Below are 15,867 nucleotides of genomic sequence, written 5' to 3'. Positions count from 1 at the left end.
TATTTCTTTCTTTCAATCTATCTTTAAGCACTCTAGGAAACTCCAAATAAGAAAATATTTTTCTTAAAATAAAAGTGAATAGCTGCTTTGCAGTTTTCAGTTTTAGAGATCTGCCTGTGGTTCTGAATGGATAAGGAATATCAGTGGGTCAAACAACTAGCAGATAAAGATATATTAATAGTAAACCTCTAAAATTTTTACTCACCTGTCATGCCAGTTTGTTTTGCTCTCCATTTTTGTTTTTCTAAATAGTCCAAAATAGAATTTCCTACAGTCATTGTCAGGGATACTTATATGAAGCCAGGAAAAAAATGAACCAGTGAGGGGTAATTACCAATGTATAATAGTCTACAGAACTTTAGGTTCTAGAGTATGCATTTTTAAAAAAAAACATGTTATATGTTAATATAAATGTTAGATTTATTATCATGTTAGATTTATTTTCATTGTAAATGGTGGACATGGGATAAAAATATAAACAACAACCCAATGTAATTCTGTTTTCTTCAAATTTCAGGAAGCAAAAGAAATACTAAGGAGAAGCTATAGGAAATGATAAGGTTTTTTTGGTTTTCAATATTTTAGAGGTCACATTGGAAGTTTATGAATATTTCCATAATCTGACATTTCCTAATATGTACCTCCTATGTAGCATATGATTCTTTTCCCATTCATTGATATCTTTGAAATATTTGCATTTTGAACTTGTTCCATTTCGTGAGGGTGAAGAACTCCATGACCTATTTGTTATATAAAGTAGGACTGTCGATGGCTAATATTCTTCCTTTGTATATTGTTGGTAGGAGAAAAGATGTTCTCAAATTCTTGAATATGGTGGCAAAATCTTCATTTGTCTAATAGAATGCGATTATTACAGTTTTCATAGAGAGTAATTAAGTTTACAGATTTGAAATTATTTTCAAAATTTAAAATGCTATGCAAATGATAACCAGTGATTATTATTTTTATTATTATTATTATTAATATTATTATTTAGTACATCCACTTACTTATGGAATTATCTTTCCTTTATTTCCCAGGATTGTTTTGATAGGTCAAAGAAATGGAAGGAGAAAATGAAACTGCAGAAATCATGATGACTGAATTCATTTTCACGGGTGTCACAGATTGACAAGACTTACAAATTCCTCTCTTCCTGGTCTTCCTTTTCATCTACTCTGTCACAGTGGTGGCAAATCTTGGCATGGTCATCCTGACTAAGATGGATTCCCATCTGCAGACCCCCATGTACTTTTTCCTTAGACACTTGGCACTTATTGATATTGGTTACTCCACAGCCATTGGTCCAAAAATGTTGGTCAGTTTTGTAGTGGACAAAAATGTAATTTCCTCTGCTGAATGTGCGGTACAACTCTTTGTCTTTGTTACATTAATCATCAGTGAACTTTTTGTGTTGTCTGCCATGGCCTATGATCGCTATGTGGCCATTTGTAAACCTCTGCTTTACACAGTCATCATGTCAGACAGAGTGTGTTGGGTGCTTGTGGCCATCCCCTACCTCTATAGCACTTTTGTTTCCTTGCTGATTGCTATTAAGATTTTTAAATCATCTTTTTGTAGATCTGTGATCAGACATTTCTACTGTGACAATCTCCCATTGTTGTCCATGATTTGTTCTAATACCAGGGACATAGAATTAATAATTTTGACCCTTTCTGCTTTTAATTTATTCTCCTCCCTGCTGGTTGTCCTTGTTTCATATGTTTTCATTCTTGTGGCCATCCTCAGAATGAAATCTGCTGAGGGAAGGCGCAAAGCCTTCTCCACCTGTGGTTCTCACTTCACAGTGTTGGTTGTATTCTATGGAACTCTAATCTTTATGTACTTGCAACCCAAATCTAGTCATTCCTTTGATACAGACAAGATGGCCTCAGTATTTTATACCCTTGTGATTCCCATGCTCAACCCTTTGATATACAGTTTGAGAAATAAAGAGGTGAAAGCTGCCTTGAAAAGAACTCTAAGAAAATAGATGAAAATTTCTTATTATTGATATAAAAAATGTTTCTAATTGAGAATGAAAAGCAAAAAAATGCCATAAAACTGCATGAATCCTAGAAAAAAATGAAAACGTTTGATTAAATATGAAATGAAAAAAACTCTGGAAGAAAATTTTAGAAAAAAACTATGTAGAAGGCAGGGAAAACCTTATACCCCATAAATGGATTCCCTAAAAAACTATATCATACTAAATATAAACCAATAAATTGGTGAGGCAGCAAGAAATTTAGAGAAAAATAAAGAGATTGAAAAGAATTTTAAAAAAGAATTTGTAATTTAAATGAAACTGAATGGGAAAAAGTTGCAAGGAAAATTATTTAAAAGTAATTTTAATGCAATGATTCAAAAATGATCTCTCCTTAACCCTGTTTTATTAATTCAATATGAAAAACACACAGGCCTTTTAGGACAATAGAACAAAATAAAGACAGATATCATATACCAATCACTTTCTGGAAGGACCATTAAAAGAAAAAGTACCAAAATTGTCATAATGAAAATCCAGAACTTTCATGTTGAAGGAAAAATGATTCAACTATTTGGAAAGAAATATTACAAGAACAAAGAAACTACCATCAAAATTATATTTGGAAGCTTCCATAAGGTAAAATTAACTCAGAGGAATGTGATATACTATTCTAAGAGGCAAATGCTATATGCATATGATTTAGAATAGTTTTAGTTAGAAAGTAGATTATAATAGTTAAGAGTGAGGGAGCATATACTAGTACTATAATAAAAATCTTTCAAAAATTATTAATAAAAGATCAGATCTGAGTTGGAAACTTATGAAATTATTATAAAATAATATGTAAGAGTAAAGTCTATTTGTGACAGCTAGGTGACACAGTGGATAGAGCACCAACCCTTGAGTCAGGAGGACCTGAATTCAAATATGACCTCAGATACTAAATAATACTTAGATATGTGACCTTGGACAAGTCATTTAACACAATTGCTTTGGGAAAAAAAGGAAGTCTAGTTTAAATACTCATTAAGGAAATACCATGTGCTGAAATTGTGCAAAGATTTGAATTTTTAAAGCAAGTAAAAAAAATTCCTTTACTCAAGGAAGTCACATTCTAAAACTAGAAATGTCAATTTATTGGAATGACATGATGGAGTTAAATATAATGCTAATGGATTAATGGGAAACAGAAACTAGCACCCCTTTGTAATTGTAAAATAGTGTCTACATGGTGAATTCGGGGGGGGGGGGGAAGAGGTTTAAAGATGGATTGGTTTAATTCTGAGGCTTTTAGGAACCTAAAAGAGAAGAGAAGGTATTAGGAAAAAGACACTAGATTAAACTAGTTCATAATCACAGCAGGTAAGAAAAAAGTAAATTCTGAGGAAAAGGTAGAGGCATCAAATAGGCATCAAATGAAGCTCATTCTTTTCTGAAATGAACAAAGTATGATTGAACACATACATATGCATACACAGACAAAATATTTTTGTGTAAAAATATTGTGAACTTAACAAGAAAGCATAGGAATTGAATGAAGAGTGGTTATAATTCCAGGGATTCAAAAAAGAACATTGACTGCCTTAGAAAATAAGAGTTTAGTTTTATTTTTCCTCTCAAAGGAGGTCTTTGTGCAAAGAATGAATGATAAGCTTGTTGAATATGCTGTTCTCCATATAGTGATTGGAAAAGATTCCATATATTGGATACCTACCTAGTCATTCTTTGGTGTATGTGTTAGACTTGATGGTTGCTAAGTTTCCTGTAACGCTAAAAATTTTCAATTCTATTATAGATCTAATCAGTGCTTTATAAATTATTTTTTGCTTTTAAAAATTTTGAAGTTAAACACCAAGAAGATTTCCTTACAAAAAGCTCAGCAAAAAAATCTTTCTATATGAACTCTTGAATATTGACTTCACACTACCTGCATTATATTCAACTATTATATATAGTGTGTATATATATATATACATACATATTCATTTATAAATGCATATTTAGCTGCCTATCACTTTAAACATTATCCTGTTTGTCTATTCTTTCCATCTTTCCTCTCTTTCTCTCAATTCCATTAAAAAAATTTCTGTGATACTCCTTGGTTGGGCATCATTATTTTTTCAAACAATCCCCAATGCCCACTCTTTTTGCAGAGCTATCATTTAAAGAATGAGAATAAAGAAAATATTTTAATGAAATAGGCATAGTCTAGTAAAACAAATATGCACAGTAGCTAACTCTAAAATGTTTTTTAATTTTGTGTCCGTCTTCTCCTTGCCAGCAGCTTGGTAGCACGTTTCATCACAGATCCTCTGAATACATGGTTAATAGGATTGGTCATCTCTTTGATCAGTTTGAAGAGTTTTAAATTGTATTTTTTTCTTTCACATTGTTGCAATTAATTGACACAACCTTCATTGTTCCACAATGAGAGGGCTTTCTCTCAACACTCAAATCTCTAAGAAAAGAAATGATAACATGGCATCTTCACATTGAATAGCTCTTGTTAGAATTTTTCTCCCTTGAAACAATTTGGTTCCGTACCCAAAATCCTTACAATTCAATCAAAGTTGGTTAACTGGTCATAGAATGTGGATGTGAAGTGAATGAACAATTGCATTCCTTTTGATAAAAGAAAGGGCCCCCTGATCCTTCAGGTCATACTAAATCCAAATCTATGTCTTAGATGCAACTAAAACTATATCTTCAATTTTAGACAAAAATCATTCTTAGTACTAGGTATTGCTGGTAAGTGGCATACACTTAGGTTAGTAAGATCATTTCAGTAATGATGATCAAAAAAATCTGAAAGTGTTAGAAAGTTTATCTGAGGGGCATCTAGGTGGGACAGTGGATAGAGTACTGGTCCTGGAGGCAGGATGACCTGAGTTTAAATCTAACCTCAGCTGGGTGACCTTGGGCAAGTCACTTAACCCCATTGCCTTGCCAAAAAAACAACAACATTTATTTGAATACAGGTCTTCTGGATTTCAAGTCCCATACTATCAATGTAGCTTGGCAACTCTGTAAAGATCATGATAATCACTACCATCATTAACACAACCATCATCCTTTCAACCACTGCCATCAACATCATAATCATTATCACTGTTATAATTATATATTTTATTTTACTATTTGAAAAATACCTTATATTCATTAGTTCATTTGATTTAACAGTAAGGTGAGATAAATGCTATTAATATTTTAATTTTCCAGATTAGGAAACAGACCAATAATAGTTAAATCACTTGTTCAAGTTCGCATAATGATATAGGGTTTAATCTCAGGTGCTCCCAATGCCAAGACCAACTATACATTGTATCACCCAACCCATCACCTTAAATTATTTTTGTCACCACCACCATCATGATCTTACATAAAAATACATTCATGTATTTATAAAGTACCTCCAATGGGACTAGTATGTTTTGGACTTAAGAGTAAATATCATAGAATTAAAGAGCAGGGGAAATGTTATCTTACATTCAAGACTGACATACAAAAAGTTTTAAGGATAGAAAGGAGTTATATCCTTTCAGGAAGCAAAGCAGCTTCTAGACTTTATGTGTAAACTGAAAAGGTCAATGTGTTGGGGAGTCCAGACGAGGTCAGAAATTTCATAAAAATGTGAAAACAATTCACCATGGAGGATTTTACATCTTAGTATTACTTATAGAAGACTGGAAGACCTGGTATGGAATATATCAGAAGATTTGAATGTCTAAATCATGTATCTTCACATAAATCTCTATAATATAGGGTGGCTTTTTTTTGGTGTCTATATATTTTATTTACATCAATCAATATGGTGCTAGCTTGGTTCTCCCTCCCTCCCCTTTTTTGAGTCAGTCAAGTGAAACTTCTAGCCATTAACCCATAATCATTCTCAAAATAATCAGTATTGATTTAAATAGAATGGGCTGACTTTTGCTTATGGATTAAGTTTTTGCATGTTGTGGTGCTACATTTCTTTTAGGGTTTTTATTTTTTTTGCAAGGCAGTGGGGATAAGTGGCTTGCCCAAGGCTACACAGCTAGGTAATTAGAAAGTGTCTGAGGCGGGATATGAAATCAGGTACTCCTGACTCCAGGGTCAGTGCTCTATCCACTGCGTCATGTAGCCAGCCCATGGTGCTCCATTTCTGAAAGACATTCAATAACAATATTTGAAAAGAAGAACCTTTGTCCACAAGGTTGGTTTCATTAATAAATTTAGGAAACAGTCATCTATTAAGTTTTTAATTATGTACCATAATCTAATAATGATTCATGAAATATTACTTCATTTAATCCTAAAAAACAATCCTGGGAGCTGGGTACTATTATAATTGTAATTTAAACTTGAAACACTGAGACTAACAAAGGTTATGAAACTTGCCCAGGGTCACACAACTAAGTGTCTGAGACCACATTTGGAACCCAGGTCTGAATGAATTCAATTTAGGGAAATATCCATTGGACCACTTAGTTGCCTGATAAAAATTTCATTAGCTTTTCCCCAAACAGCTGAAATTTAGATATCACTATTATTTTCTCAACTTTTTCATGGAAGAAAATGGGGGTAAATAAAGGTTAAATTACTTTCCAAGGGACATAGTGCTAGATGTTTATCTCAGATTTTTCTGATTGCATGCTTAGAGGTCTATGTTTTGTGCTATCTAATTCTATAATTGGTTCTGTCTGTCAAGCACTTAATATGTTGTTTTTTTTAATGAACAAATCCTATATGATATACACGGTGACAGACATTGGGGTCACAAAAATGAAGAAATACATGAATGAATAAATAAAATTCACAGAGTTAATACAAGTCAGAATCAGGCTTCAACCTAAAACTTCAAGTTTCTAAGACTAGTTTTCCACCCCCTTTCAAATACTCAACCATGTATTGTTTGTCCCCAATCATAGATGTCAAATAATGAGCATTCAGAAAGAATCGTTGTTGTTTAGACATTTCAACCATATCTGGCCCTTCATGATTTCATATGGTGTTTTCTTGTCAAAGATGCTAGAGTGGCTTGCCCATTTTATTTCTACCTCATTTTACAAATAATGAACCAAGCTAGGAAGTATTTGAAGCTAGATTTGAAATCAGGAAGATGAGTCTTCCTGACTTAAGGTATAGCAGTCTATCTACTGTAGCACCTAGCTGCTCTTAGAGAGAAGATACTGTTTCTCAAAGAATAATATGTATTTATTGGATTGAGTTTCAGGAGGCATAAATACACCAGAAAGGCACAGGATATTTCGCAATGATGATTCATAGACTGATTTTGTATTATTTAAAAAAAAGTTTGCATTCACCTTAAATATAACTCTTTTATGTGCACAATGCATATAACTTGAAATAAATTGTGATTATTATTCAGGGTAATAATTTACAAAATGGTAAAAAGATAAATCTTCATTATTGAAAGGACAAGGGTGTCCAGCTTTTGTCTTCAAAGAAAACTGATGGGCATTTGGGTTTTGGTGAGTGTTAATTCAATGTTAAGACCGAGAATAAAAGACAGTGTCATCAAATGTAGATCTAGGTAGAATTCTAGTTAGAGCCAATTCAGATCATTAGTTAATACCCTGTGTTTTCAAATGTTATAAGACAGAATTCAAAATTAGTGTTGTTGTCATTATGTATTTTTTTAATCAAACCCTTGAGAAATGTTGCTTCAGCGCATATGGGAATACATTATCTGGCAAAGGACATTAACTTCACCTAAAGGAAGTCTTCAAGACTTATTTTTTATTTTAATAAATAATTAGAATCAGATTAAAATTAAGCCAAATAATTGATTGTGCTTCAAATTATTGTCACTTGGAGAAAATTGTGTCAAATTCAGAATGACAGTATTGTCTTTTTGGTCAAACCCTGGAAGCTCCAATCCAATTTTCCACTGGTTCATTTCTCTCCCCTTTTCCTCTTTAATACTTCTAGACTATATGTATTTTTCTTGGTAAACTTTTCCAATTCGACTTTATTTAATAATTACTTCTACAGCAAACATTATAGACTAGAAATTGTGCTGGAGTGTGGGTGTTTGAGGGTCATACCAAAACAATCTTTGTCCTCAATAGTATTTTCTTCTCTAGGAACAAAATATATGCAAAAGTATGAGATGTAGTTAAATTCTTCAGAGGAAAAAAAGAGTTGATCTTAAAAAAAAGACATAGTAACCAAAATATTTATTGAATAGGGAGCACTGACTCAATTTGTATTGGGATTTTAGATAAGTGAGAAAACTTCTAACCAAAAAAGATTCCAATTGATATTAAGCCACATGGTAAATTGGGAGAAGGCTATGGAACGTGACTTTGAATATTCTCCCAAATTAATATAATTTAGGGCTACTGATTTTGGTACCTTTTCATCTTACTTACACACATCTTTGTGATGCTAGACTGCATTAACTCTGCTTCTCTCCTTCAGCCAAATAACACTTCTATTCATTAATCTATTTTGACTCAATGAAAAATCAGAATAGTTTCAAGATATAGTGGGCTACATTTACAGTTAAAGCTTTAGTTACTTTAGCAATATAATATCACATGTATATTAAAACAATGAAATAGTACTACTTGAATAGTGATATTTTAAAACAAATTATATTATTATATTATATTATATTATATTATATTATATTATATTATATTTATTACATTATATTACATTATATTATATTATAAATAACATAATGAAAGTATAAATATGAACAAACAAATATTACATGGCAATGAGTAAATTGAGTCAGTAACATATGAAAGTTAATCTATATTCATTTATTTATTTAATGACATCATCAAAATTCCAAAGGATTAAAATGCTAAAAAATGAAATGACAAAATCTATTTGGAAAAACAAGCAAAAGAAATGATTTTGTTCCTTAGTTGGGAAAATATATGCAAATCTCTATGTACAAACCAACTATAAACAAGAAAAAATATAGATAATCAGCAAAGTAAAGGTTAGAAATTGTGATATAACTGAATGAATATGAAATTATCATGAGTGGGGTGGCTAGGTGGCGCAGTGGATAAAGCACCGGCCTTGGAGTCAAGAGTACCTGGGTTCAAATCCGGTCTCAGACACTTAATAATTATCTAGCTGTGTGTCCTTGGACAAGTCACTTAACCCCATTTGCCTTGCAAAAACAAAAACAAAACAACAACAAACAAACAAAAAAAAGAAATTATCATGAACTTGTTGAGAGCAGATACTCCATCACCTTATACATTCTTCTGGTGGATTACCTCCACTTCTGCTAATTCAGTGTTTCGTGGTCATTAGCTATAGCTAAGGGTCAGAATTCTAATTAAATCTTAGGAATATTTTTTTCTCTAACAGCTGTTTTATCTATTTTATTAATGCTCGCATAGGCATCAAAATGAAAATATTTTCTGTATTGTGATTTTAAATCTTTTATCTAAATATAATTGCAGAATATCAGGATATTGTCCTAATAAGTTATAATAAATCAGACAAAAACAAACAATGAAAAATTTGAAACCAACCTGCCATTCCTGGTTTATTACTCATTTGGTCTTCCTTGAACTGATCCAGTCAAAATGTTACTTTCTTCAAAAAGATTTGTAAATTCTACAATGGCATATCCTATGCCAGTCTGACTGCAAATCACTCTTGTCTCATATTTTCCATGTAAAAATACCTCATTGTCTTAAAAATCAGCTTAATAAGCACTTTCGCAGGAATTATTTTCTGTTTACTTTGGTTGTTAATTTTTTCCTCTCACCCTCAATTCAAATTCATTTATCCCTATTCGCTTTATTTTCTATCACTATAGTTTTTGTTCCAAATTTAATTCAGTGATTTTATACAATGTTTACCACCAAAACAATGCAAACTCTTTTGAGTAAGGTCTAGTTTGTATCTTTGTCTCCTATCAGCAAATGAATGAAAGGATACATGGATGAAAGATGGATGGTGCTCTATCCACTGTGCCAAGCTGCCCCTCCGCCTATATACTTAAGAGGGAAATCAGAAGTTTTCGAAACAGGCCAGACTGTATTCATAGAAAAATCTTACCAAAGCTCTGAGACAGAGAAATTAGAGAACATTTGTTCTAGACTGGGGGCAATTTACTGGCTCAGTCCATAGAGCACCAGCCCTGGAGTCAGGAGAACCTGAGTTCAAATCTGACCTCAGACACTTAATAATGGCCTAGTTGTGTGGCCTTGGGCAAGCCACTTAAACCCATTGCCTTGCAAAAAACCCCACTAAAACCCCCTTAAAGTAATCTTGACTCCCTAAGAATTATATAGAAAAAAACAAAGAAATTCATAATTGTTGAAAGACTAAAGTTAGGAACATTATTCTCCTGTGTAAATGTTGATGTGTCTCTGTAAGATAATAATTTAACATATCTTGAAATTAAGTAAAATTTAGAAAATAACACTGATTATAGAGGCAAATACCTGGCAATCTCCCTGAGGTGATAGTATAGAAATCATTAAATTTTTGTATGCTTCAGGGATAATGTCTCAGAAGGACCCAGAAACCCATAAATTTTTTCAGATCACTTGAGAGAAGAAGCAATTTGACCAAGTCATAATAGATGTAAAATTCAAGGTGAGAAATAACAGTTTTTTAATCAGATCAGTTCCATAATGCTAATACAAGACTTCCTAGTCTCAAATATAGAACTATAAAAGAGATTAATAAATCTCCAGATTCAACAGATCTCAGCAACTACTGCACAAGAAAAATTGAAGGAGTTTGGAATTTGGAGGTAACAAACAATCTATCATTTATTACAATGGGTCATATGCAACAGAAAAGCTCAAAAACTGTTTCCATTATGAGAGTTTCCAGAAACATTTTGGAGGTTGTATGACAAAAATCAGTGGAGGGGAAATTAAATTAGTTGCAACATAGTGGAGAAGGCATTGGATTTTGAGTCAGAAAAATCGGATCAAATCATGCCTCAAATATTTACGAACTCTTAGACCCTTCTCCTAATCTTAAATTCCTCATCCATAAAAATGAGATGGGATTTAGAAACCTCAAAACGTCCTTTCTGATTGAAAAAGAAAAGTTTTGATTTTATATCTCCCCTCCTTCATAATCTTTTAGCTCCAAGCTATGGTCTTCTTTGGCATATTGCTATTCTCCAATTCTAAATATTAGCTTAAAAGAGTATCAAACATACATTTTATTGGTGAACATCAAAGTTGATGCCTAGTTTATTTATTACTTGATAGAAATTACCTGCTCATTGTAGTAGTAAGGAAAAAATAAAGAGAAGAAAATAAAAAGTCCAGATCTAGAAATAGAGAAGCAGAAAAACTTTCAAGAAAATAAGATGCATTTGTTTCCTGATTTTACAATGTGGTTGATATTTTTCAAATTATTTATTTATGGAAATCACAATTTTTATATTTGACGAGTCCAGCAATATTATTTTTATAAAATGTGAAAAAGCACCCTCCTCAAATCATTAAAGATTCCTTAATTGACAACTTGAACGTTTTTCATTTCTCTTCAGTCTTAACAGCTTTAAAATATTCCCCATTGTGAATAATCCATTTCTAGATACGCTCTCCAAGCTGGATTTACTAAACATTGTTCTGTTGTTTTCCTTCTACATGTAAGGTCTTCCATTACTACCTTCCTTCATCAGTTTATTGTCCATGACCTTAAACATTATGAATCTCTACTTTTTCATCATAAAATGAATGAAATTATAAAATCTGTCCCACAAGGTTGAGTCAGATTACCAGTATTTGAAAAAACTTTCACAATTAAAACATAGGATGAGTCCTTATAATAAAAACAATATTAACATATTCTAAATTGAGAAGTTATCATGTTGTTAGAGAAGAATTATTTTTAATTTGGTTATTCAACCTGTGAAAATAGAAGGCAGTCTATACCTTTTGATTAATTTTGGAAAATTCTATGATCAATCAGAAATATAAGCAAACATATTGTTAACATTTGAGACAGAATTCAGGTAGGAGGCACTGGGGTTGTTTGGACAGTCATATGCATGTAGATGTTTACACATGTCCAGATTTAGAGAACAAGACAGAGTTCAAATGAGATTCTACTGGGTAGGTTCTAATCTCTCAAAATTTAAAAATAGCAACAGCAACAACATAGAAGTCACATTTCTCAAATACTTCCTTTGCTTTATATATATTTTTGAGGGTTTTTTTTAAGGTAAATGGGGTTAAGTGACTTGCCCAAGCTAGGTAATTATTAAGTGTCTGTGGTTGGATTTGAACTCAGATACTCCTGACTCCAGGGTCGGTGCTCTATCCACTGTGCCACCTAGCTGCCCATTACCTTTGCATTATAAATGAGCAAAGGGTACACCAAATGATTTTCCATTTCTGTACTTACAAGATGGTGTGTTGGATGAGTTGGAGAATGACCCAAATTTAAAAGTTTCTTCAAATAGTCACCTCAGATAAGAACTGTTATAATATTCCACATAATGTCATCTGTTCAATCCAGGGGGTTTATTGATTAATTATGCTTAGGAAAAATAGAAAACTGAACTTGAAATATAATTTCAGTTAGAAATGAGGGGAAAGAGAAGATAAATTTTCCTCCATCTCAAATTGCCAAATTGAGTTATTTTTATTTTTATTTCCTTTGTGGAGGACAGATTCACTAGAAGATTATTTCATACCCCCTTTTAAAATACAAGAAAAATCTTCACATGTCCTCCCATTGCCTTCACTCTTTGTTCTGGAGTGCATTGGCTCAGAGTTATTGAATTTTTAAAAATTCATATAGAAAATGACTGCTATTTTTCTGTGGTGAGCAGATATGAGCCTGTGAATAATCTTAGGTATTGTAACATTTCTGAAAGCATTCAAATTAATATTTTCTTCTAAGAAATTATTGAATATTTATAATGGCACTTCTAAAATTTTTGTATTTTTATTCATTGATTGATTCATTAATTAATTCATTTACTCATTTAAAAAGTTTCTTTTTGGTTGATGATTGGATTTGTTAATTTCTTTCTTTCAATGTATCTTTAACCACTGTAGGAATCTTCAAATAAGAAAATATTTTTCTCACAATAAAAGTTAATAGCTGCTCTACATTTTTTCAGTATTGGAGATCTACCCATGATCCTGAGTGGGTATGAAATTTCAGTGGTACAAGCAACTAGCATCTAATGTTATTTTAATAGCAAACCTCTAAAATGTTTACTCACTTCTCATACCAGCACATTTTCCTCTTCAATTTTGTTTTTCTAAGAAGGTCAAAATAAAAACACCTGCAATCATTGTCATGGATTCTTATATGAAACCAGAAAAAAAATAGAACCAGTGAGGGGTAATTAGCAATGTATGGAAGTCTACAGCACTTTAGGTTGTATAGTAGGCATTTTCAATAAAAAAGTGTCATTAACATGATTTACTATCATTGAATATGGTGGACATGAGATAAAAATATAAAAAACAAGCCAATATAATCTGTTGTCTTCAAAATTCAGGGAGCAAAGGAAATACTAAGGAGAAGCTATAGGAAATGATAAGGTTTTTTTTGGTTTTCAATACTTTTAGAGGTTTCATTGGAGGTTGATGAATATTTCCATAATCTGACATTTCCTAATATGTACCTCCTATATAGCATATGATTCTTTTTCCCATTCATTGATATCTTTGAAATTATTTACATTTTGGACTTGTTCCATTTCGTGAGGGTGAAGAACTCCACGACCTATTTGTTATGTAAAGTAGGACTGTCTATGGCTAATATTCTTCCTTTGTATATTGGTGGTAGGAGAAAAGATGTTCTCAAATTCTAGAATATGGTGGCAATGTCTTTATTTGTCCAATATCATCTGGTTATCACAATTTTCATAGAGAGTAATTAAGGTTGCATATTGGAAATGATTTTCAAATTTTAAGATGCTATGCAAATTATAATAATTATTAATATTGTTATTATTATTATTATTATTTAGCATATCTGATTACTTGAGAAAGTATCTTTCCTTTTCTTCCCAGGATAGTGTTTCTAGGTCAAAAAATGGAAATAGAAAATGAAACTGCAGTAATCACAGTGACTGAATTCATTTTCACGGGTGTCACAGATCGACAAGACTTACAAATTCCTCTCTTCCTGGTCTTCCTTTTCATCTACTCTGTCACAGTGGTGGCAAATCTTGGCATGGTCATCCTGACTAAGATGGATTCCCATCTGCAAACCCCCATGTACTTTTTCCTTAGACACTTGGCACTTATTGATATTGGTTACTCCACAGCCATTGGTCCAAAAATGTTGGTCAGTTTTGTAGTGGATAAAAATGTAATTTCCTCCACCAAATGTGCAGTACAACTCTTTGTCTTTGTTACATTAATCATCAGTGAACTTTTTGTGTTGTCTGCCATGGCCTATGATCGCTATGTGGCAATTTGTAATCCTCTGCTCTACACAGTCATCATGTCAGACAGAGTGTGTTGGGTACTTGTGGCCATCCCCTACCTCTATAGCACTTTTGTGTCCCTGATGATTACTATTAAGATTTTTAAATTATCTTTTTGTAGATCTGTGATCAGACATTTTTACTGTGACACTCTCCCATTATTGTCCATGATTTGTTCTAATACCAGGGACATAGAATTAACAATTTTGACCCTTTCTGCTTTTAATTTATTCTCCTCCCTGCTGGTTGTCTTTGTTTCATATTTTTTTATTCTTGTGGCCATCCTCAGGATGAAATCTGCTGAGGGAAGGCTCAAAGCCTTCTCCACCTGTGGTTCTCACTTTACAGTGTTGGTTGTATTCTATGGGACTCTAATCTTTATGTATGTACAACCTAAGTCTAGCCATTCATTTGATACAGACAAGATGGCCTCAGTGTTCTATACCCTTGTGATTCCTATGCTCAACCCTTTGATCTACAGTTTGAGAAATAAAGAGGTAAAAGCTGCCTTGAAAAGAACTCTAAGAAAATAGAGGAAAATTTCTTATTTTTGTTATAAAGAATGTTTCTAATTGGCCATGAAAAGCAAAAAAAATGCCTTGGGAACTTCATGGATTCTAGAAAAAATGAAAAAAAAGAGATTAAACATGAAATAAACACTGGAAGAAAATTTTAGGAAAAAAATTTAGAAGGCAGGGTTAGCCTTACCCCACAAATGGATTCTCTAAAAAACTAGATCATACTAAATGTAAATCAATAAATTGGTGAGCCAGAAAGAAATAGAGCAAAATAAAGAGCTTGATTGAAAAGGATTTTTACAAATAATTTGGAACTTACATGATACAGAATGGGTATAAGATTGAAGGAAAAATTATTTAATAATAGTAATTTCAAATTCAAAAATAATCTCTTCTTAACACCAAGTTTTATTAACTCAATATGAAAATTGCACACATCTATTAGTACCATAGACCAAAATAAAGCCAGATATCATATACCAAGTGCTTTCTGAAAGGACCACTGAAAGAAAAAGAGCCAAACATGTCATAAATAAAATCCCAGAGCTTTCATCTTGAAGAAAAAATGATTCAAGTATTTAGAAAGAAATAGTACAAGAACTAAGCAACTACCATCAAAATTATATTTGGATGCTTCAACAAGGAAAAAAAAACTTAGGGGAGAACAATATGCTATTCTAAAAGGCAAATGTTATATGCATATGATATAGAATAGTTTATGTTACAAAGCTGAGTATATTATTATTGAAGGAGGGAGAATATACCATTAATATAAGAAAACTACTTTCAAAAATTATCAAGGAAAAGATCATATCTGAGTTGGAAATTTATGAAATTTAAATGAAATAATATGCAAGAGTGAAGTCTATTGGAGTCAGCTAGGTGACATAGTGGACAGAGCACTGACCTTCGAGTCAGGAGGCCCTAAGTACAAAAATGACCTCAGATATGTA

At 32.2% G+C, this 15,867-nt stretch overlaps 1 protein-coding gene and 1 pseudogene across 2 annotated transcripts; both read left to right on the top strand.

Moving 5' to 3' along the window:
• The first annotated feature begins 1,060 nt into the window (after positions 1-1,060).
• LOC141516837 (olfactory receptor 8K3-like) lies at positions 1,061-1,993 on the top strand (annotated as a pseudogene).
• A 6,461-nt stretch (positions 1,994-8,454) lies between these two features.
• Positions 8,455-14,929, top strand: LOC141516836 (olfactory receptor 8K3-like). Of its 2 annotated transcripts, XM_074227804.1 has the most exons (2): positions 8,455-8,470; positions 14,025-14,929. In XM_074227804.1, the coding sequence occupies exons 1-2, from the start codon at positions 8,455-8,457 to the stop codon at positions 14,927-14,929; spliced, it is 921 nt and encodes a 306-aa protein (XP_074083905.1). The 2 variants fall into 2 exon arrangements, with proteins under 2 accessions (XP_074083905.1, XP_074083906.1); XM_074227805.1 differs by lacking the exon at positions 8,455-8,470 and having other exon boundaries at positions 13,994-14,929.
• The last annotated feature ends 938 nt before the right edge of the window (positions 14,930-15,867 follow it).

This window comes from Macrotis lagotis, chromosome 3 (assembly GCF_037893015.1).
Source record: "Macrotis lagotis isolate mMagLag1 chromosome 3, bilby.v1.9.chrom.fasta, whole genome shotgun sequence".
In the NCBI taxonomy this organism is placed as follows: Eukaryota; Metazoa; Chordata; class Mammalia; order Peramelemorphia; family Peramelidae; genus Macrotis; species Macrotis lagotis.
The sequence above is the reverse complement of the archived record's forward strand: the minus strand, read 5'-3'. Positions and strand labels throughout refer to the sequence as shown.

Coding starts and splice junctions, on each gene's coding strand:
- LOC141516836 (XM_074227805.1), top strand. CDS start 14,000: ATGGAAATAGAAAATGAAACTGCAGTAATCACAGTGACTGAATTCATT.